General features: G+C 40.9%; 1 protein-coding gene across 7 annotated transcripts in view; it reads right to left on the minus strand.

Moving 5' to 3' along the window:
- The window catches only part of LOC119650646 (phosphatidylcholine:ceramide cholinephosphotransferase 1-like), a 175,956-nt gene that overhangs the window by 10,281 nt on the left and 140,340 nt on the right, over positions 1-25,335 (minus strand). For all 7 annotated transcript variants that reach the window (XM_038053576.1, XM_038053580.1, XM_038053579.1 and 4 more), the window contains 3 exons: positions 15,162-15,306; positions 6,819-7,029; positions 5,688-5,962 (listed from right to left, as the gene is read on the minus strand). In XM_038053576.1, the coding sequence (XP_037909504.1) occupies positions 5,688-5,962; positions 6,819-7,029; positions 15,162-15,306 (631 nt within the window). The remainder of the gene's footprint in view (positions 1-5,687; positions 5,963-6,818; positions 7,030-15,161; positions 15,307-25,335) is intronic.

The raw sequence follows: 25,335 nt of genomic DNA on the forward strand, positions 1-25,335 counted from the left end.
CAGCGGAACACCGACTGTATTCGCCGAGGGACTGCCAAGAGCAGAGCCTTGCTTGGCCGATCCGTCAGCCTGCTCATTCGCTTCTATTGTCCTATGCCCGGAAACCCAGAGGAGAGTGACCTTGAGTGTGCCGCCCAGGGTTAAGCGCGTCTCTGCACTGCCCACCAGCCGGGAAGATGTCGTCGTTGAGTTCAAGGCCTTGATGGCTACTGACCTAATCATCCTAGCCTTCCAATTCCTTCCAACAACCTCTCCCATTTTTCCCTTCCATTTTCTTCCTTTATGTATACTTGCTCTGCCTCGAATTTCAATACCACCACAAACTCCTTGGGCCGCACTCTCGATATCTTCCTTTCCAACCACCTCACTTTATTTCCTTGCACATCCCCGTATATTAAATCTGACGCTCACCACCCTGTGATTGAATTTGAAGCGGAGTTGCCTCGTTCAAAACCCAAAACCAAGAGTAAATCCACTAAGTTCAATTTCCGCAAAGCCAATTTTGACGGTTTGAACTCAGCTTTAACGTCTTTCAACTGGGTACATATATTAAGCAACTCATCGTGTGATCAAGCTCTATACACCTTTTACAATATCCTGTCCGATCTCCTCTCCTGTTATGTCCCTTCTTCGCCTGCCTGCCTACGCTCGTACTCAACTTGGTTCACAAAGGAAATTCTTATTATTCGCTCGAAACATACAGTGCGGAAGAAGTTTCGAGCGTCTAAGAATGACGCCGACTTTGCTCACTTTAAGGCGATACGCTCTACTGTGAGGTCAATGGTCAGAATGGTCAGACGCGTACTTATTGAGCGTCGAAGCCGCCCTTGCCTGCGGTAACTTAAAACCCTTTTGGTCTCACGCTCGCAATTCTCGTAATCCCACTCAATCTCTTCCTTTTTCTATCAGTTTCACTGACTCGACTGCCAACTCCCCACAACAATCCTGCCACCTTCTCTGCACCTACTTCTCATCAGTGTTTTCTCTCTCGAGCCCTCCGCCCTCTACACCTCTCATAACTGCAGACTGCTCCGAATCTCTGGCCATTTATCTTCTTACACCTTCTTTGGTTGAGTTCCTCATTGGTAATCTTGACCCCAATGTCGGACCTAGCCCCGATGCGCTTCCTAACCTCTTCCTCCTTAACTGCACAAAACACATTTTCATCCCCCTGAGTATAATCTACAACAAAATTCTAGATAAATGGTATTTTCCCCGTCTCTGGAAAGAAGTCCTTATCATCCCTATCCTCAAGAGCAGAGACCCTTCCCTTGCTGTGAACTACCGCCCCATTTTTCTTTTCGCCTCCTGCTCCAAAATCCTCGAAAGATACGTCAACGACTGGTTGACCGCGCACTTCGGTCATCTCAAAGAGCAGCGTGGTTTCATGAAACATAGATCTACGGCTTCAAACCTTCTGGTCTTTACTAACTTTGTTGCTCAATGCTTGAATTCACGACAGGAGGTACATGCTATTTATACCGATTTCTCCAAAGCCTTTGATACCGTTGACCATAACATTCTCCTCTCTAAACTTTCATTATTAGACTTCCCTCCCTCCGTCATCTTCTGGCGTTCCTCCTATCTTTCATACCGTTCCTGCACAGTTCCATTTCATGGTTACTCGTCTCGTTCCTTCTCTACTTCCTCTGGTGTTCCCCAAGGTTCTATACTTGGCCCGCTGCTCTTCCTGTTTTTTATCAACGACTTCGTCTCCATCATCACCTGCCCGTATTTGCTTTACGCAGACGACCTTAAATTGTTTGTCTCTGTTTCATCTCCGTTGGACTGTGCTCTCTTACAGTCCAACCTTGGTAATTTAATCCGTTGGTGTTCGGTCAACAAGCTAACACTGAATGTCAACAAATGCCACTGGATGTGCTATTCGCTTAAACCCTCCCAACATCCTTTTCCTATTCTCTCAGTGGATAACCCCTTTCACCACTCACCTCTTTCAAAGACCTGGGTGTAATATTCGACGACAAACTTCGTTTCAAATCCCACTTCGTTGGTGGTCAAAGGGTAGTATAGGTTCCAGGGCTAAACGTGGATTGGTACCCACGATGGAGCATAAAATCTGGGAAATGCCTGCTGAACCAACACCAACAGCTCTACTACCAAACCCTATCTCCACCTTCACGTGGTGACCGCTGGGAGCTCTTTATTAACGAAAAGCGACAGACGGAGAAGGATTGAGGCGAGTCTCATGGAACGTGCGCTCCCTGTACAGACCGAATGCTGCTGAGCAGCTAGCCGATACCCTGTCCCAATATAGGGCTGATGTAACAGCGTTACACGAGATGCGTTAGACAGGGACCGGTTTCCTGGAGAAGAGCCGCTACACCATATATTATAGCGACCATCCAGTAAACCATGTGCTCGGAGTAGGTTTCTTAGGCAGCCAAAAAATGAAACCTACTGTTATCGGCTTTGAAAACATAAGGGAGCGGCTATGTACTTTGCGCTTGCGAGACAAATTTAGAAATATAAGCCTCATTAACGTTCACGCCCCTACAGAGGATACTGTAAGTCAGAGAAGGATACCTTCTACGAGGCAGTAAAACGAACCCTCGAAGCCTGTCCCAGATGTGATATCAAAATCATACTTGGGGATTTTAACAGCCAAGTAGGGAAGGAGCCCGCATTCAGGCGATACCTTGGCTCCCACAGCTTACACGAAAATACAAATGATAACGGACTGCGGATTATTCAATCAGCAGTGTCATACGAAATGGTTGTTGGAAGTACCTTGTTTGCTCGGAAAGTGGTCTAGAAACACACATGGGCCTCTCCAGACGGGACCTCTTTCAACCAAATTGACCATGTGTTGATTGTACGCCGCCACCTCTCAGCCTTGATGAATGTCAGAACATATAGAGGGGCCAATATAGACTCGGATCACTATCTCGTTGGAATGGTGCTCCGAGCTCGAATAACAACACCACCTAGAATCCCCCTTGGCAATCAGGTGAGAGTTAATACTGAAGACATCCACAACACAGCCCTCCGTGACACCTATAAGAGGGAAATGGATGCCGCAATAACTGCAGTCAACAGAGGACCTGGAGATGAAGCATCAACAAATGATCTTCACAACCACCTGAAGGACGTTATCATTGATACGGCCACAAATATACTTGGCCCCAGCCGCAAAAGGAGTCGGAACGGCTGGTTTGACGAACTCCGTCGAGCGGAGAAGCGACTTCACAGACAGAAAAAGGAAGCCTGGGAGAACCAACAATTCTGTGAGCGGGAAAAGTACAGGGAGCAACCGCACCAGGCGCGCAAGCTTTACCAACAAGTCAGCAGGATGAAGCCTTATACACCTCGATGCTCATCCTGCCGAGACAACAGAACATCGCCGAGTTGGAGGTCCCGCCAACTGAAGACGACGGACAAATACTGCCACCACCAAGTATTGAAGAAACAGTCCGCGCAATTCATCGGCTAAAAAAGCATAAGTCGCCAGGAGCCGATGGAATTACAGCCGAATTGGTCTAATATGGAGGCGACCAGTTACACCAAGTGGTTCATCAATTTGAGCTCAAGGTATGGGACCGCGAATCAAAGTGAGATATCACACAGTGCAGCAATTATAGAGGTATCACGTTGCTGAGTGCCATCTATAAGATATTCTTCTCTATCTTGCTAGGCCGGATAGCCCCATACGCCCAGAACATCATTCGCCCATACCAAAGAGGCATCACTCCAGACAAATCAGCAACAGATCAGATTTTCTCTCTGCGGCAATCGATGGAAAAACTGTTGGAATATGGGCAATAATTGGACTATCTATTCATCGACTTTAAATCCGCCTATGTTAGCATAGCCAGGGTAAAATTGAACACGGCCATGAGAGAATTCGGTATCCCGATGAAATTGATAAAACTGACTGGACTGACCCTGACCAATGTGCGAGGCCAGATAAAAGCAGCAGGATCACTCTCAAGACCATTCGACATCAACAACGGTCTACGGCAAGGGGATGCGCTATCATGCGTCCTCTTTAACCTGGCCCTCGATAAAGTGATGCGTGATGCTGAGGTAAATGCAAGAGGTACGATCCTCTTTAAGTCCAACTAACTGCTGGCCAATGATGATGATATCGACATCATTAAAAGAACGACCCGAGACGTACAAACTGCCTTCATCCAGATCGAGCAGGCGCCATTCGGCGCGAGATCTTGGGCTCCACATCAATGAAGGTAAGATCAAATATACGGTGGCAATGCCAGTACCGAAAACTAACCAACCGACAACATCAAATCGCACTGGTCAAACGGGAAGAATAAAGATAAGGGAATACAACTTTGAGACCGTTGATAATTTCTCCTATCTAGGGTCGAAAATCACAACCGATAACAGCTACGACGCAGCCAACAGACCCTTTTTCAGCTTACAAAAACTGTTCCGCTCGAAACGTCTCACCATAGGGTCAGAGCTCTTATTGTACAAGACAACGATCTTGCCAGTCCTCATGTATTCCTCGGAGACTTGGGTTCTTAGCAAGAAGAATTGCGAACTCTTGGCCGCGTTCGAGAGAGGAATCCTTTGAGAATTGCTGGTCCCCTACATGAGAATGGACGATTCCAAAGCCTACATAACGACGAAATCTATGAGCGATACCATGACCGTCAGGTTGTGGATAAAATCCGGCTCAATAGGTTACGGTGGGCGGGTCACTTAATCCGTATGGATGAGGATTACCCAACCCGGAAAGTCTATAAGGGCAATATCTATGGTAGAAAAAGAAGACGAGGCAGACGCTGCCTAAGATGGAGAGATGGCCACCAGACAGCTTTTAGGGATATTGAATTGGTGGACTTCGGCGCAAAACCGGGATGTCTGGAGTTCCTTATTAAGGCAGGCCTAGACCGAATACCGGTTTTTGCGCCGTTGATGATGATGGTCCTACGTTCCTCCTCCGACTTTACCTCAATACAGCCCTCCTTGACACTCTTCAATTCCCTTCCCCTTGTCAGAAACATCCTTGAATATTGCTGTGTGGTCTGGTCCCCCTACCGCATCCGTGACTGCGGCGCTCTAGAAGTTGTACAACGCAAATTCACCCGGACCCTCTTTTACAAAAAGAACCTTCCACGCGTTGATTATCCGTCACGACTCCGTACCCTCAACCCCCGTCCCTACAGCAACGCCGTATCTTCCTTGATATCTGTACTCTTTTCAAACTCTGCAATTATCTGATAGGCTACTCCGCCAAGTCGGATATTATTTTCCGTATCGGCTTGTCTTATAACATACGTAGTGAGGACATTTTTTATGTACCTCTTCGCGGAGCTCGAGATTTATTTCCACTCTCCGATCCCGAGGATATGCCGGTCCTACAACGCCCTACAGCTTGGGTCCTTTGACTCTATTTCCCTGCCTAGTTTTAAGCATAAAATAAGCCATTCACTTGCTCCTCCCTCTGAGGACAATATGTAATAAGGAATTTGTTTTCTGTGTATTGTCCTCATTAAAAAAAATAAAATATTCGCAGGAAATTATTATGCAATCGTCTCAGGAAAGTGCTGACCAACTACCACCCCCTTTGCACCCGAGTCCTCCATTCATGCATTTCTATTCCGCCGCAATTACATTTGCTCAACAATCTTAACGATCGATTAGGAATGCGCCTTTTGAGGCATTCAATTCTACAAATGCATCTACAGCTAAAAGATACTTACATTCTGCTATAACTAGATATCCTAAGACTAGCATCACGGTGTGACCGCTGTATATCGAATCACCGCAGTATGTGTGCTTTCCATTTATAGATAGTCCAAAACCGGATATCAGCTGAAACACCCGCTTCGCAATAACAAGGGGAGTCGTTGAATTCGCTTTTGGACTACAATAGTATGTCGTACTGGAAACCGGTAGAACAGTAACGTACATTGTTATCGAACGCATAAAATACAGTACGGCCATTATGAGAAACACGCGGCGCATTACAATAAATCTGAAAGAGAAAATGTTTAGAAAAAAAGTATGTAATTGCTGGAGTAATTAAGATAGATTAGCATCAGAATAACCTTTGGTATAAGCAAGTGTCGTAACACTTCAATTTGCCTAAATGACTGCGGTACACTCTGCTTAGCACCTTGAAAAATAGCTTGTTCAAGGGTTGAAAAAAGGAGCAATATCGAACTCTGCTATCGTCAGCTATCACCTCTCAGCAATTAAATTGAAATAGATACACTTTCGGAAAAAGATTTGATTTTATCCTGTCTAATCTCATTTCCACTTCAACTTATGCAAGCACATTTTTCAGAAGACTTCAGAAGATGGTACAGCGCTTTAAGGCACGGTTTGAAAAAGGACTCCAATATGTGGACATATTTTGCTACGTCCTAATTTTCTCGAGACTGTTTGATGATAGAATGCTTGTCATAGTGTATTTATCCGAAAATCAATATCTCTAACCACTCACTACTGAAAGAAGTTGAAGGTTAACCAAAGATTCAAGGATCAAGTGCAAAGGCAGCTCGAGTTCCGGTTCTGTTTCAAAAGGATTTCATGTCTTGTCAGTGTGTACATACAATCCTCGGTCTTGTCACTACAATTTTATTATTTGATAGTCCTTGAATCATTGATTTTCACAAAAGGCACTTTCAACACTTTTCAGCGACGATTTGCGGGGTCGGAAAATATTCGCGAACATAGTTTTTTGTGGAAAAATCAATACAGGACTAGAAGTCCTTTGACTATGAATCTACGAGTATATAACAACACAAAACTGCAGTCATTTACATATAAAGACTGGAAAAATCTTAAAGATCCTCGTAAAGACTATAATAGCTTCAAACAGTACTCACCTGTGCTTATGAAATATTATTAATAATATACAGGAGTTAACAACTATCATAATAAGAACTTCGCTAACATTAAGTGCCCATTCTTGTGGAGTTATATTATCTAAAACAATATCGGGTAACGGATGATAGACCTCTCGATCCGGTAGCCTCTCGTGTACAAGAGATAAGGACACAGTTGCCAAAATAAAATTTGCTGCTAATATTAGAAATGCTGAAAAGATAAAATGAGAAAAAGACAGTTAATATAAGAAGAAACGTAAGATACTTTTTTCAGATATAAAATTTATAACTGTTGTGTTTCAGAGTTGGTATTAATCTTGTTGTTAACACCGGAAGCATCTTTATATCCAAATAATCTTTCCCGAAAAAAATAGAAAGTTGAGAATTTCATTGATCCCTTTGGGTATAACATGAAGAACCCAGTCGTTGACGTAAATGGTTCGTTTATCGCCATTTTTTTGCGTAATTAGATCTGATTAAAAACGACTTATTATCTGTCCGTTTGTCTGTCACACGTACTTATCTCGAAAGTGGCTGTACTGATTGAAATAAAATTTGATCGAATATTTGACATACTCGAATGCCGCACCCTCGACAATTACCTACCTTGTCATGGTTAGGGAGTTCAGTAAGGAGGATCCTCTAGGAAACGAGAGGTGACGCCTGAAGCCAAGCGGTAATCAAAACCCCAAGCCAAGATGTGACTACCATGCCGAGGGCTGAGTTGGGTTAAAATGTGGCCGTAAATGCTTAACTCAGGGTACCAGGCGACCCCCAGTTTCAACTAGCCTCATCTCGGCAAAAAGGGGCTCTGCTGAGATCGACTTACTTTCCCTGATAAAACTGAGGCCATGGCAGCCATGAGAAACCACAAAAAAAAAGCCTTTCAATAAACGAAAATTAAATCTCGATCGTGACGATCCAACTCCGAGGGAAGGGGCAACTCAAAGCTTATCGACGGAAAACCTAAGTCTAAACTCAGATTCTCCACTTACCCAAGTGGGAACCAATTTAATAGGAACCCAATTTCTAACGCATGAGCCGAAGTAGGCCCCTTCTGTCAGCAATCCTCGCCGCGGGCTCCAATTGGCGCCAGGAGATAGGATCGTTCGGGGCACCAGCGACCAAGGGGAAACCGAATCGGCAGCGATCCTCGGACGAACCCAACTCTTCGACACAAAGGCACGAAGCCGATGGATGTATCTTGTATGACGACACTAATTCGTTCGATTCTGATACTGAGCAGTGCGAACAGCTTAGGAGGACGCTTATCCTAGCTGTAAGGACTATATGCTCTCAAGGCATTAAGCTTCGCTTCGAGTCGGTAACTGTATGCCGTAAAATGTTACGGCTAAACTTTGCCGACGAAAACAAGAACGAGTGGCTCAGGTTGCCCTGCTCCTCCCTCTGATGGCGGCACCATATTGGCTAAACTAACGATAAAAAGTCAACAGGGAGATAAAGAGATACTATGGTGCTCTGCATATTTCCCTTATGACACAGAAGATGTTCCCAGTGATCATCAGCATCGCAGTTGAGTTCAGCAAAGCAAAGTACTGGGTCTCAACACTCAGACGCATTGACCTCTGCAATCTATTGTTATTGGAGGTTTTGGTTGTCTTTCGGTATTATGAAGGTTTTTGGGCGTATTCTTGACACCTTGACGCCCTCCCACCACTATTCTTTGTTTTTTTGAAGGAAGTTGTCACGTGGCACATCAAAGGCCCAACGTCCTACACATTGACCTTTGCAGACGATGTTTTGCGAGCGTCTCACAACAAAATTAATCTGGAGTAACTTTCCCAAAAGTCGAGAGACAGAATTTTTGATGAGCGACCCCACCGAAGCAACTACTTTCACTATCAATGACAGCGACGTTCCTATATGTGACTGGTATCTCAAATCAATGCTCTCAACAAACGATGAACAGTGTTTCACGCATCAGCCCAACTAGGATGAAGTGGTAGCAATGCATTAACGGACATCTCAATTCAAAAATGTATTACAATGATGGAGGTTTTGTGCTAGATCACTAACCTAACACTTTACGATCACGCCCGAAATGAAGACATCCAGGGTCGATATGGGGTTGCACTTATTATCTAGCAACGGCCAAACTTTGGTCCGAACTGTGGGCGGATTTACGTTGAATATAATTCGACCCTTGGTATGTTTTCCGAATTATAAAAGTGGGCGGGTAACACCTGCTAGTCGCTTCGGTCACGCTGCTCCCAGGGCAGAGGTGAGGTAGCGTCTGATGAATTGCTTCTTCCCTGGTACGAAACCGTAGCCGTCTTCATCCATCTTTTGACTTTTGCACCTATCATGAACAATAGCTTCCTTTTTTCAAAACTTAATAAAACCCATTGTATGACTCCGAAATTTTTTAATGGTTTTTTTTTGTCCATAGTCATGTAGACCAAATCAACTAGATGACGTCCCTTATTCTCGATTCAGTGAATAAACCATATCATGACTCTTGGAAGCATAGCAGGCGTTATTCTGGCAATTTCTTCCTGAACGTAGGTCCGAAATCTTGTAGATTTAATGATTGGATGATTCACATAAATATGGAAGTTACAAAAAACAAGTCGGGAAACCGGAAGCTAGACGCTTCAGGTATGAAAGGTTTTGTGTATTTCTTTTATAAAGAGATTTGAGTTAGCATGTAGCACGTAAAATATGCATATATTACGGAAAATATCCACTTTCAAGTGATATTGACATTCATAGTGTTGAATTTGTTGAGGAACGACAGTTTTGACCTAGTATAACTTTGTTAGTAATAGTGAGATTTTCACCACATTTGGTAGGATCATGCTCTAAGCTGTAGCCTACATTGGTGCAAAATTTTGTAATTCTAGGGTGAACTTAAGGAGGGTTTTCCTGTCAATTGCTAAAAGTTATGGTAATGTACTATTATTAACTTTATTTGAAAAGGTATCGGTATGGAGGGTATTTGGGAGCCTAGGCACCATATAGTGGCAACCCCGTGATTTTTTTTCAGATTTTTCAGTTGAGTAGTTTCTGAGAATGGGTTCGTTAAAAAAATGATCACTTTCAACCCCCCGCACTCCCCACCTTTTCAACAAAAGTCAAAACTAAGACCTTCGAAAAGTACTAACCGAGACCTTTCATTTGATACCCCACATGACTATATGTGATGAAAAAAAAATTTACAACCCCCTTAAGTTCGGCGTAAAAGGACGTAACTCACTATAAGCGTGAGCGCTCCCACCTTTCTACCAAATTTGGTGTCAATCGCTAGAACCGTCTCCGAGAAAAATGCGTGTGACGGACAGACAGACAAGCAGACAGTAAACCGATTTTAATAAAAATAAAAAAGAAGAAACTCTAGTGCTATAATGACAACTAGATGCGAACTGCTTGTGGGGCTCGTATCCATCTACAAGTAGTGACACTATTGGTAAAAGTTGTTGGCACAGTAAGTTATAATAGTTCCTAAGGTTGAGGATATATGAAATGAGTATCTTAGTTGATTGTTAACGACCAATAGGGTGGAACTATTCAAGAAACGAAGAAAAGGTAGATTTTGATTGTTCAGATATGGAAACACCTAACTGCAGGTCCATCTTTGCTTCCTCTTTGCTAAATAGTCACTTCGAGAGGTGGGTCGTGAATCGTGGCGAGGGAGGAGAAGGGAAAAGAAAATAAAATGCCGAACTGATGGTCTCTATTAATATGGTCATCATGTCAGGATCATTACGACTTATTTTTCGCTTCAACCGAACTGTTCAGTAGATCGAAGGAAATGGATGAATCCCTCGCCATTACCTCCTTCGCTTTGGGGTCAAATTTCTCATCGGGGTTGCACCCCACGACACAAACACGTCCACCGTTTTTGGCGATCACTTCAATTGGGGAGCATCGTATTGCTTATAATTGCAAAGGATCTTATGATATTGAATGTTAGAAAAAACGATGAACTCTCCTTTACCTGTCCCCATAGAACTGATAAGAACGTACCATTTTTTCTCTCCAACCACTAATTATTGCATTGCTTATTTCCCCACAAAACTCCCTACTTTTACGCATCTTATATAAAAATAAAATTTAGGGAAAAGGGACAACTTTGACCTACTATAACTTTGTTAACAATGGCAGGAATTCCGCGAAACTTCTCGCAATCGTGCTCCACATGATGAGCTATTTTGCCCCATATTATGAGCAATTTTGTATTTTTGGGATGAACTTTTTCAACATCCTCACTGAGTTACCTAATTACATAATTATATGAAACGGTTTCCGAGAAATTTGAACATCACAGATAGACAGATGACGGACAAACAGATAGACACCAATCCGATTTTAATAGGATCTTGTTGTATGCAAAGCCTTAAAGAGAGATTACTTGGTCATAAAGGTCCTTTGACGCTCATAACTCGAGCCTCTATGCTATAATGTTCGGGTGGAAATCATAGGAGTTTCACAGGATACCGCACGGGCAGAATAGCGAAATGATTTGTGACAACTAAGGAAATTTGAATAAATTCTTCTTCCCTCAAAGGCATCACAACATGGAATCGGGTTGTTTTTGTGGTAATGAGGGTTGTGTACTGAAGAAGCTTCACGTAGAACTGACTTAACCTAGCTTTCTACCTGCTGCTGTTTCCTTTTCCGGATCTTCTGAATCCCTTTGGATACCTGAGGAGTTAAGACCGCTTTACCTGATTTTAGTCTAGTTAAGACCGCTTTACCTGATTTTAGTCTACAAAGAATATATATGAAGCGCTCTGCATCAAAAGGGCGTTTCTGAGAAGCGAGGGATATGGAAGCGTTTAGCGGACGAGGTACTCTTTCCTCAAACCCTGACTCCTGATACCTGCTCGCTTCCTCACTTAATCATACTCAAATACCTCTGGATTTGGAGAATTAAGCAAGTATTTGTGTTTATATTAATTATATATCTAAACATTAACATAATAAAGTTAAGGCTCTTTCGTGCCAATTTTCTCTCTGTATGATTGTATGGCTGTATTACCTGGAAAATGACCTCCACTATTACTCGTGTTTAAAACGTGTCATCGAGGTATCCTGACCTGAAACAGTAGCTAATATTCATTAGCTTATGGCAAATAGTGATGTCATGCAATTGAGTTCATTATCTCAGGATGACTGACGAGCGGATAGCTACCTTGCGCAGCAGCAAGCTTTTTGACACTTTTCACGAAAACGCTATAACTCTATAAGGGTAAAAGATAGAGTGCCTATTCTATGGACCAATTTTCCTCAAGCAAATGGTATTATTACCACCATTATTATTATCATTATTTATACCATCATAAACGGGACACTCTGCATACGAGGCACGCCCAGCAAGGAAGGGTACTAAACCCCTCAAGACCGTAGGGAATGGTTTTTAGACGACGTTGACAACCCCCAGATTGCCAATGCCATCCACATCATCTGGACTCGTTTTGAACCACCTCCACATTCACAGACTTGGGACCTTCAGATTACCATCTCTTCACTTCCCTAAAGGTGCAAAAGGGTGGAAAAGGGTTTCCAACAACAATTGATTAATTCAAGTAGTGAAAATCACATCTTTTTATGCTAAAAGGCCGCTTTAAAAGAAATGGTCAAATTATTGCCGGGTTGTGTTGCTTCCCCGAATTTCACGGGAAGAAGATGAAGAGATTTTTTGTAAGAGATGATTATACGCTCCCCATATGCTAACACTTAGGATATGGAGAGCCGCTGGTTTAAAGTGTAATTTTAATTTTACGGTAGTATCCTTTTTTATCCTTCTTTTAGTCCTACTCAAAGTAACTGGAAACTTTATTGCTACCGAAACGTCAACAATGTTTTGGATAGGGACTGACCTCACGGCTAGGATCATGATTAGTATTTGGAATGTACGCATGCTTCTCGACAACGGCAGCATGGGTCATCAGAATGGTCGCTTTCTCCAACTTGAGTGGAAATTGCAACGATATAAGCTAGATATTCAGGCCCTAAGTGAATTAGGCTAGTGGGGCTTAGGAGAGTCGATCAATTTATATATCTAGAAAGTGTGGTTTTATAGGCAATTAAAATTACTTATATAATATGTCACAAAATTTAAATTTATTATTAAGGTCTGGTCGATGGTAGGCAACTTAATCATCATATTCAATTATTTTTGTACAATTAGTTGTCAAGGTCTACTACGCCACGGAGAACACCGGTGGTGGCATCTGTCACTCGAATTAACAACATTCGCCACAGTTTCTGCCGACGGCGGCACTGACCAACGCATTAGCAGTACGAGATGTAGTTATTACAACATCAAGATCAAGTAAAGACTGTTCTGTGCCAGTGTTCTATGTTGCTATATAGGAGTATCATATGCAAAGTGAATTCCACTGTTACTCAAAAGCCCCAAACCTTTACGAACACCTGCCCCCATGGCATCATCGGAGCGCGCTGGCCTGACACTATCCTAAACGAAGAACATGGTCGGCGCACAGGCCTGGCATTTGCGCGTACTGTGATTGGAAGACGGAAGTGGCCGTTGATAGGACACCGGAGAAGAGTAGAGAAGGAGTGCGAGCGTCTCAGGAAATCGTGGAGGTGATGAAGGGCATTTCAGGTAACGGCGAACGACGGTGCGTAGCTGTGGTTGACGCGTTGTACTCCACCGAAGAGTAAATGGCCACCATATATATTAGATGTGTGAAAATGGCTTTTCGCACTGCGAATAGATGGCAATATCTAAGTAAGCGGTTTGAACTGTACATCTGGCAATACCACATTTGAAAAGCCTATGTGTTAGCTATCTAATAAGGTTGACTTTATTTTTTTATCGTGTTAACCGTGTAGAAAATGTCAAGTTTTGCGCCACATCGAATGGTTTTAAAAGCGTACGGCGATCATGCTCCAATAGTTTGCATGTGCCAAAAGTGGTTTCAGCGTTTCAAAGATGGCGACTTCAGTGTAGAAGACAAAGTCCAAAGAGGAAGTACGAAGATGCAATATTGCAAGCAGTATTGAGTGCAGATTCCTGTAAAACGCAAGAGCAGCTTTCTAACGCATTGCGGGTCGATCGATCATCCATTGTATACCGTCTAAAAGCAATGGGAAAGATTCAGAAGGAAGGGAACGAGTGCCACCTGAATTGTCTGAGAAAGTGGATCTACCGCGACAATCCGAAAAGCAAAAAATCATGGATCAGCCATCAACATCCCAGCCAAAGAGGAGCATCCATAGTAAGAAGGTATTGCTCTGCTGGGACCAGAAAGGAGTAATCCACCACGAGGTCTTCAAACCTGGTCAAACGTGAAAATAGAAGGACAGACACGACAAGGTCATTTTCCAGCCCCATAATGCAAGACTGCATGTAATAAAGTCTTGAATATTCGGCTGGGATGCGTTCACCAGACATTGTTCAATTAGTTTCGGTCGATAGCCCACGGATTTGCTAACTAGCGTTTCAAGCCTGCAGCAAGTGGCGAAAAATGGGTATCTCATTGGTTCGCCAGACAATATGAGGAGTTCTCCCGTCGCGGAATCCGTACGCTTGCCAAAAAGATGGGCCAAGGTTATAACAAACGATGGAAAATATTATGAATAATTAATATTTTTTTAAATAAAGGAACATGAGTTAAAAACGAGCAGCCATTTTCACACACCTAATATATCTATCTCCTTCAATTCTCATAAAACGTCAAGAGGGGTCATTCAAATTTTTTAGGTGGTCAGCTCCAAAAGCTGGTCCTCCCATTTTTTGAAGAGAAATGATAGTATTAAATAACTATTCAATCTCGTCTCGCCGTCGCGAAATCCAGCCTTTTTATTTGTATTCTCTTTTTGGTTTGCAAGTCGTTCTGGCACCATTTACCCCGCACCATGGGTTATTATTTGGATCGTAAGGAACATCTCCATCAAAACCTAGATACGCCAGATCCTAGCCACCCAAATTTATAAAATGTTACTTGGGGGGACGAAGGGTTATATTTACAGAAGTTGACAACAGTCAGAGCTTCAAAAACCCTGATCATCGCAACTTCGATAGCGATAGCTAAGTTTTCTGACAAATTTTTGTCTTAATTTTTAATTAGTTTCCGGCCAAACTCCATAAGTCAAAAGATTGGTTCCTGCTTTTGCGTAAAGTAGAGTTCCAAAAGATTTAATATTTAATGGAGATGTAATCCGAACGATAAACTGTTAATGGAAGTAATCTTAAAACTATTCATTTTTTTTCTTCAAAATTTAGGCACTTTTGGTCCGTATCCTGTCACCGAGAATTTTAGATCAAATGGAGTTAACCCTTTTCATAGTTATGTATAATATGTTGTTGAATAGAAGAGAGTAGATCAATCAATATGAAAAAGAGATACTTACAAACAAATGTTTTCCATTTTTCTTTAGGAAATTTTGGTTCTTCACGTAAAGGCACTGGTACATCAATTTTTACTGTTACTGCTTCGCCAGGCACAACATTATTTGTTTGATGGTATGGCAAGTTGTAATTTTCCTCAGGTACTTCCTAAAAAAAATAGAAAACAAAGAAAATTAAATCAGATTTTTTAGAATTTTTTTTTATTTTTATTTATTTTTATCTTTTTTTTTGTATTTATTCCAAAATCTTTTCCTTGTTTTAAAAGTTATTTATATAAAATCAGCACGTACGCAAGCGGTATATTTATTTGAACTGATGGAATCTGAAATCTTTGATTTATCTTTTTTCAGTTTCAGATGTTTATTGAAAAGTTAGAAATTGTTCAACTCATGTTTATAAATATTTCAGCACCGTTTGGTTTTGTATTGCGTTCGTACTTATTTCTGGAAATTATTCAGATAATTTCTAGATGAAGGTGAAGATTTTTGTTGTTTTTATTACAATATGTACGTGCACAATATACATATACAAATACTATAGAATGTAAAATTTGTAACAGATATTCGGACAATTACGGAAAACGAAAAATGGAAATTAACTTTAGATTGTTACATAAGAATTATACAGGGAACACTGATGTTACTGTTTTATAGATACAAGTACGTACGAGAATGAGTGACAATTCAAAAAGGATAATAAATAGTTTCACTAATTTGAATAAGAAAAGAAAAGATAAACTTTTTGTTTCCTCATGTGCAGACGAAAAGTGACATTAAATAAACTGAATCCGTTTTCAATACAGAATATCGTAGGTAAGCTCCCATTTTAAAGTCAATAAAATTATATTCTGGGCTGTTTTACTACTATTAGATCGCCCTTCAGCTTTGATCACACAATCGGCAGGTTCAGATACCCAAATTAAAATTTGTTATTCCAAACAAATTATAATAATTGATAATTGATATATCTATAACTTTGAAGATGAATGTCTGGTAGCAATGGACACTAAATGAATATCACCAAAATATAAAATTAAACCATAAACAACGGACGTTCCTTAGAGACGATTCAATGCCCCTAGACAACGGCTAATTTATGAAAAAAAAAAAACAAATAAGAAATATCTAAGAAAAAAAAATTGAATTCAAAATAGTATCGTCTGCAAGTATCTTTCAGACACAAATAGCATTTGAATTTATTTTCTGTTTTCATTTTTTTTTTTTTTAATTGTAGTCTGTCTACGTCAGACTGTTTTGCGCCATTTATATTTTTGTATTTTCTTCGATATGACGGCAATTTTCACCTCACAATTTTATTTATAATCTCAAAATTTATATCAGTTTTCTACCTCAATGTTGACAGTCAGGAGTTATCTGTCAATGAGTCAAATAAGTTCGAAGAAGATTAATTACAGGAAAATCATGACTTGATAGACAAACATTGATTAATCTTGAGGCATAAAGTGGTTTATGACTGCATAATTAAAAGATGAATGAGAGATTGAAATGGTATTTCAAACAAAGTAGAGAAATGGAGACAACACTCAGAAATAGCACTTGTTGATTATTGCGAAAACAAATGGAGGAATAATCTTAAAAAAATTATTACAAATTTTATGAGGTGGAATAAAATTCATGCATATAATTTTTTCAAGATATTTTTTTATTCGTTTTATTTATTTGCTTCCAATTTATTTTGATTAAATAGATGTGCTATGCTCCACAAAGAAGTGACAAGAGATATATAATTTATTTTGAGTCCGTTATAATGGCGACATTTTGTCTTCTATTCTTGCATTTTTTGATCTTTAAATAAATCTATTTTAAAATAAATATTTATTTTATTCTATTATTTTTTATAATAGCACCGAAATACTGCACTCTCATCATATTTTTTTCTCAAACCATTTTACTAATTCTCCTACGCAATAATATATTAAATTTGGTATCGTTAATCGTGCTGGAGATCAATTCCACTTGAAAATTAGGAAAATAAATTCAATTTTCATGCACTTAAGTGAGTTATTGTTCAAAATCAGTGCACAAGCACTTGCGAGTACAATTTAACACGAAATTCATGATATAATTGAATGAATTCTGCTGGAGTTGGTTGGTCTTTCACCTACTATAACAATGAGATATAAATTGAAAAATTACATAAAATGGTTTATATTTGATTTAAAGTGATGATGACTCATGCATTTTTGGAAGGAGTGAATGGTTGAGAGCGGAATTTATTGAGATTTGCAGCTGACATCAGCTCGACTTTTGTTCATTTTATTTTCTTCTTAGTTTTCTTGAATGATGTCATTTCGTACAATCTATTTTGCAATTCATCTGAAGGAGATAATCACGCTAATTGTTCTAGAGATTGATTTGGAAATCGAAAGTTTTTGATGTATTATATCGTAGAGGTATTTTTTGGCATCCAGATAATCCACAGGTTATGGATATTTATTCATTAATGGAATTTTTCATTATTCATCATCAAAACATGGAGTGTACAGCCTTGAGATTCTTAGTAGAAACAAATAGCAATTCACCGAAACAAAAGATGCAACCCCACAAAGTACGATGGGGTCTTCGACTAATATTTCCGGTCTGGTCATTCTCAAAGATATTCAAAAATTGGGTGTTTATTTTTCTCCAACCATTGCTTTTGTAAGTGATACTTTTCACCAGAAATAGCATTAAATACTATGGAGCTAAGTAACGTCCGCTAAACATTGTAATTGTTTTAACATTTCGTAATCAATTCGAGGAATAACCACACCAAAAGAACTTTTTACTATTTACTAATTTTCTCGGGCCTGAAAATTACCATTGGTTCTTTTTATCTTTTACTAAATTCTTAAAAGATTACTCATTCGGAAATTTAGAAATGAATCCCCAGAAAGTTTCTAAGTTAGAATAAGATGCGAGTACATTATGCTTATCTTTTATGGGGCGTATAGTTTGTATTCTAATTCATATTCCATGAGATCTCAAATGCTAAAATTTTTTTTTTAAATAGTTGCTTACAAAAATCCGCATACTTTTCACAAAATGATGGAATCCTAGGGCCAGTTCTTCCCAAAAATGTTCAATTGCGATTAGATAAGGTAATCGGGTAGGGGAACGTGACAGATCAGCTAAGACTTCAAGACTTCAAGAAGACACAATTTTCAAAAGCGTTGACGGCGCAACCTTTCAACCTCCAACTGATAAGTCTCCTTGTGATACTTAAAACCTCAAATGCAACACAAACGAAGGTCAGGCGCAAACCAAATCTTACAAGACGAAATCAAATGCACTTGGAGAGACACAGATGTATCTTTATCCGACAAACTAATCTAAATTAGGGGGCCTCCACAAGTTTATCAATATTAAACCGATCTTTTGGGCGGCTGAAATTGTAAGTCTACGAAGGAACTGACTCAGACTTCGAGGGAACTCCTCCACGAAATCAAAAGGCAGAAAGCACGCTGTTGGCAGGAGCAAATCAGCGACGTTATTAGGAGACCATAAACCTTCGGGTATAAGTTGGTTACCAAAAAAAACTCGGTGCCTATCAATCGCCTTGTTGCATGGAAGGAATGAAGATTAAAGAAATCGTGCAGGTCTTTCCTCCTGCTTACCTCATCCGAGGGTGAGTACTGAGGAATACCAACTTTGTACTGTAAAGGAACTAGAGGGGTCCATGAAAGGCAAAAAAGCACCAGGACTTGCATGCGAGTTCAAGCCGGACATGCTACTCAACGTATTCAGAGCATGTTTGACAGCAGGTGGTTTTCCTCCCGCTGGAAGATTGCGAGGTTTGTACTGATAAACAAGGACAAAGTCCGCCTGAGGCGCCTTCAGCGTATCGCCCTCTCAGTACGTTGGACACAGCCGGGAACTGCCCTGAGAAACTCATCAAGCCACGACTACTGACGAAATGAGGCGATCCAGAATTGATGAGATTGAGGAAGTGGTCCAAGCGATGAAACTGGTTGAAGGACACAGTCGCGACTTTCGGCGGTTGGTGTGCTTTGTGACTCTAGACGCAAGAAATGCTTCCAATCCATATGCTTGAGACGCTGGAAAATCATTTTTATACTTCAGGCGAGAAACTACTTGCAAATGGAGGCGGCTCAGGGATCTAGTTTCGATCCGGACCTCCGGAATGACTTATACGATAGTCTTATATGACGCGAGGTGCCTGATGAATCACATCTGGTTATGCACGCACTGTTGAACAAGCTCAGTATACACTTGGAATAATAGTGTGAGCTAACAAATTGATGGCTGAACATGGAATCTTCCTAGTTCTGGAGAAAACTAAAGTCGTTCTCCTGATTAAAGAGAGAGATTCCACAGTCTTCCCTATTGAAGGTTGTGAAAATATGATCTTGTCGAAGCCGGTGGTGAAATACCTCACCTCCATGATAGAAACGATGATGAGCTTTTTGGAGGTGGCGACTAGAATGTTTGCAATTTACGGGCTAATGTCCAACGTTCAGTTCGCCCTTCTTTACGTTTCGAAGTATGCCAAGCGCCTAGCAGAAGAACAACGGCGAGGAGCTCTGTGAATTGTGTCTGCCTATTGTACCGTCTCGAAACCAGCAATAATAGTGACGGCAGGAGTTACTTCGACCGTTTTCCATGCTACTGAGCGAGGGTTTATATTCCTCAGAGATGGTGAGGGAAATAAGGAAACCGCCGCTTGTGAAAAGGAAGCCAGTATTGTCTGCGCATGGCAGCAATCGTAGGAAAGAAAATCAAGGGGTAGATGAGCGGCATGTCATATGAAGGCGTGCGGTCTTAGTTCAATCGGAAGCACGGTGAAGTGAGGAAATGACGGTTGCCTGACTGCTTTTACTGTAAGGATATGGTAGATGATACCTTCCACACTTTTTTTCTGTAGAAGGTCGGCGCGCCATCGCCATCACCTTTCGATGGAAGAGTGGGAAATGTCTCCGGACCCCATAATTGAGTTCATGTCGCAGAGCTACGCTTAAGGTATTCTTAAGGTGCAAAATATGGTGATGGAAAGGAAAGATGCCAGGGTAGCTGATACTCTTGAACCACGGAGTTTTGCTTGTTTTGGAGAATTTATGGTCAGTTTACTTTGAAGCTTTCGCAAGGTACAATTCGAATATTTCGGCCCTTCAATGATGGTAGGCTAGCTTTTTGACAACGATTTGCCCACCTTCTCGCTTTTCTGCCCTTCCGAATGATTGGTAACATCGGACTATTTTGTCAATCTCTTGATTAGGCTCTTGGATCTAGAAATTCATTTGTTCCCTTTCTGTCTCCCTCTTTAATAGTCAAACAGACTAAGTTCCCTTGCATAATTGCATATACGTGCTTGTATTCGCCTTTTCCGGCTATGATCCAGTTTTTTAGCTCCCGAATCACTTTGATAAGATTTCTTCGTGATTTTGCGTTTATGGATGCTGACTATTGTGGAAGCTTTTTCTCAGATTTCATTCTTTCTTATCTTTCTAGTCAATTTTTTTTAGTTTCTTTCTTGGAATTGTTATTGTTTTAGTCAATAAATCTTATCCAACTTATCACCTTTTTTGGGCACTTGATTCATTTAAAATTATGGTTGGGCATTAATCACTGAAGCTGGAAATCCAGTACCCCGACGGTCGTCCCGATTTTGAATCCTATTTATACGCAATTTTAAGCCTTATTACTCAGCTCTTGAAACAGTTATCAACCTCGTTCGAAAATTGGGTTCCTATGACTACTTGTCAGAGAGTAACTAAGAAACTAAGATAATCCTGGAATTGGAAGATATCACTACTGCATACCAGCTTTTCCCAAGCGACCAAAGACGGACAGGGACGGGGCAAGGTCGGGGCTATAAGCTGGGTAAGCCAAAACTTCCCAAACTTCGCTCTTTTCTAAATAGTGTTCGACCGGTTTCGCCACATGAGGTCGAGCGTTGCAATGATGGAAAATTATGGACTCATGTCTGATCGCATATAGCCGGCGTTTTTCGGCTATTGTTCTCTTCAAACAGATTGCGTTCAGTAGCGTTCTCCATTGATGGTTTCACCCGGTGTTAGCACCTCATAATGCAGCACATTCTTCAGGTCCCACCAAATAGAGAACATTACCTTCGCTTTGCCGTTGATTTGGCTGGTTTGCCGGGTTTCACCTATGACTTTTTGCGCTTGAGAAACAATCCGATGCAAAAATGACTTCCCTTTGTGGAGTTTCAACAGTATTTCGGCATGCAAAATCGTCTTTCCACGTTTTTTTAGCTGCAGTGCATGTGGCACCCAACTTCCTTGCTTTTGAATGTATCCCGCTGCCTTCAAACGCTTTGAAATGGTTGGTTGAGTAACTCCCAAAGATCCTGCGAGCTCTTCTTGTGTTTAGCAACAATCTTCATCGAACAATGCTTCAAAATATTTATCTTCAAACTTTTTTGGCTGCCCAGGACCTTCTTTGTCTTCAAGGTCAAAATCACCGCTTTGAAACCGTGCAAAGCACTTTCGGCACGTCCGCTCAGCTAAAGCATGTTCACTATAAACTTCCACCAAAATACGTTGACTTTCGGCAGCAGTTAAAGTAATGAAGAGGAACTCCCCAATAGACCCAATAGCAAATACAGAATTAAAATAAAAGTCGAGTCGAGGATAGGAAAAGGGCCTTAGGGTCTTAGTTCTTACACTGGACAAGTAGGTTAACAGTTGGCTCGAAGCCGATTCTAACCTCCTTTATGTCGGAGACTCTATTTTAGGCAAGGCGTTGCAACTCCAGTTGGCCTTGAGCCGAGGGTAGTTGCTGCGATTTCGTCCAATGGACCTCGTCAGCTTACCAGACATTCAATAGTTAGATTTTGGCCTACTTTAGATTGTATAAATCTATATATAACCAAAGGTTGTGGTTGTACATAATAATAGATAATGGTCTACTTTTAATTTGATCTAAGAGTAGTGACAGGATGTGGTAAAACTCAGATGAGGCTGGGGCCACCCATAATAGTATATGAGCTAAGGAAACTAGTGAAACCAAAAAAGTACTGCTGCACTTTGGGACAGAGATCCTAAGGTGCATGGTGGCAGTACTTAGCATTAACATTTTGGCGCAGTCGGTAGGATCTATCGGCTTTCGCATTAATAGAGTCTTCCAAGCTCCTCGTCTCTGAGCAAAATCGTGGACTGTAGAACATGACATACTACGGGTCCTCAGGTGTGCAACCACATTCTGGGCAAAATGGAGAATCATCGAACCTGAATTGGTGAAGATACTTCCTTAACCACCATGCCCTGACAGGAATTGGGTCATACTCATCAATACAGGGAATTAAAGTGCGGGCCTAAGGACCCCTCCGTGAGTCATCCCACCGTTGCTGCCACTTTTCCAGCGCCTCCTGCCTTGCCGCCTTTCGGTATTCTGTATCCTTTCCAAGTGAATTGATTCTCCATTTGTCATACAGGCAGCGCCCCTCACTTGCCAGAATGTCTATCGGGATCACTCCCACAATAATTCGTCTGTCTGTCTGTCACACGCACTTTTTTATATGACTCAAAAAATTCATCCGAAAAATTCTTATGCAGGCGGTATGATTTCTTTATATTTTTGGTGCTGAATTACCAGGGTCTGACCTTTCTCTAGACAGCTACAAGTCTCTCTTGCTAAAAAATCTGAACAACATTCTTCAAAATGATCTCATCTCAAGAACGTTGCCCTGTGGCTTTGAACTTGAGCATGCACTCAAAACCTAGCTTTGAACTATAAAATCCACATATGCCGACTCCAATTAACATTAACCCACTTTCATAAATCTTCAGAAATAACAACTTCAATCGAAATCTAGGCACAATTCACCTCACATTGAAGTCGAATGCACTCATTGACGGAGTACGATCAACGCCCAACACCACAGAATGATCAGCAAAACAAAAGTTAAATTGAATGAAACCCTCGTTGAAATCCAAGTGAATGCTGTAAAAATAACAATCATACTTTTCCATAAAAGTAATATTTACATTTTCCATAAATCTCGGGGCCATTTTCATTGTAAACTCCCGGAGAGGTCGACGGTTTTTTTCGCACTTCACTCTTGTTTTTAAATAAATTGTTATGGTTTTTTCCCTCAACGGCTCACTTTGTCCGGAGTGAAGAGCTCTCTTGCGCGGTGTTTGCAGTGACCATCAAGGTGGTGAATAATGGCAGGTACGCAGCCAGGTATACTACGTTCTTGGGTATCTCATATGGCCTGAAAAATTTTGCTTGTAATTCTCGTAAATTATGCAATATTCGTAGCAGCAGCTCGCTTGGAAGGTTGGGTACTATGAGACGGGTTTATGGAGGAAACCAGTTCGTGATTCAATGTTTTTTGTTTGGAAGTTTCCTGCGTCTTAGGTTTCAGTTTAGATTAAGCTGTTGGTTTGGGTTTAGTTGTAAAAAGTGGAAATGTGACAAGGGAGTCCTTTGAATTTTTCTTGAATGTTGCGAAGATTCTTTTCTCTTCTAAATATTTTGTACCCTATCCATTCCTTTCTTCCCTCTGTCAAACCCTTGAGGCAAAATCTATTTCTTGTCCCAAAATAGGCCCTCCCTCAAGTCTCTTTTCAAATATTTTCAGTATCATATCTTAGATAACTATTCAGTACTTTTCATCCCCATAATAGACCAGACAGCGGCGGTTTACCGGAGTACAGTTTCCCACGAACTCCCTTAGATAATCTTGACGTGAGTTTTCAGCAATGGTTCAGCTTCCTATCAATTTAATTCTATTTACAACCACTACGGCCCGTTACCTACTTACATGCAAGGATCTTTTCGCAGATTTCACTAGGGGATATCCATAGCATTTCTTCAAAATCCTTATCAAAAGTCTGAGTTGATCTTGAACCTACCCTTAAACTTCCTCAAATTGACACGTCTCCAGGTCCAACAAATAAAAAAACTAAGCCTTTGTTTGAAGCCTCCATTCCGTTCTTCTCTTCTCTGTAACCTAAGATTTTCTTCTGGAACTTTTTCATTAACGGACCACCGATTACAAGCATTCAACCTTTTTTTTGCTCATTGCTTTTGACCTTCATATTATTGCCAAAGTCGATATGTTACGTAATTTTAATTCGCGAGTTGATTTTGCTGGAAATTGCAATAATAGCAAAGAGCGCGCTTCCCCATGAATCGCTAAAGATATATTTATAAGGCCAATTGTTGTCAACTTTGTTATATCCAGCTCCCATGGGAACAGAGTATCTTTAGATAGATATTGAGCTTAGCGACTATTTCATTGGCTATTTGTTATAATTTGCGGTTGTGGAATGTTAGCCAATTGGTAGTTGATTCGATCGCTAATTGTAGTGATGCTGTCAAGGTCAAAACAATTGGAGATGCATTCATGCAGGGGATTTGAGCATTGTGAAATAAAGCCTTCACGGGGTATTCATTGAAGGAAAGCAAACTGATGGATTTGTAAAGTAACAACGCAATTAATACTCTTCCAACTTTAGACTAAATGAATGGCCCTCAATGCCGCCTATGCCCTGGTTCATGTTGATCCAATTCGACAAATCTGTTTTAGCGCAGAAAGCAAAATTTACTTTAGTGAACAGTATCTAAGGACTACATACTACTGCCAATAAAAGACGATTGCCAAACGGAGCGATGGGAAGCAAAGGATTCTAGCTTCAAACGGAAAAAAATTGGCTAAAATAAAAATAAATGGTATTTCGGGAACCAGTTGTTCCCCTCATCGGAGATAAATAAATCGACACCAGCTGATTTGCCTCAGCTTAAAAAAATCTGTTTTGAATCTAACATGCAGATACAAGATGAAAATCTGCATTGAACGTGGTTGTATGTCAGCATCAACTAATACGGAAATGTGAGCAGGCTCCTCAGAATCTATCCATGTATCTATGTTTGGTTGGACCTGAACGCCCTCCCCGGAGATAATCCTGAGGATCCTTATTCATTTTCTTATCGCAAATCGAAACATTTCCAGAAAAGTATATCGACTTCAATCTAAGTTTGAGATTAGGAGTCTTAAGCTAGCATTTATCTGTTGGGCTGTCAGACAATAGAGTTTGTGGAACACCCCCCGCTGTCACAGTTTTCAAAAACCAACTTCTGAGATCAACTACTGCCAAGATATACCTGTCAAACACACCTGTCAAATGGAGGGGAGGGGGGGATGGGAATCGAACCAAACTGCCCTTTCTGTAGGGAAAGCTTACAA

This window comes from Hermetia illucens, chromosome 3 (genome assembly GCF_905115235.1).
Source record: "Hermetia illucens chromosome 3, iHerIll2.2.curated.20191125, whole genome shotgun sequence".
Classification (NCBI taxonomy): Eukaryota; Metazoa; Arthropoda; class Insecta; order Diptera; family Stratiomyidae; genus Hermetia; species Hermetia illucens.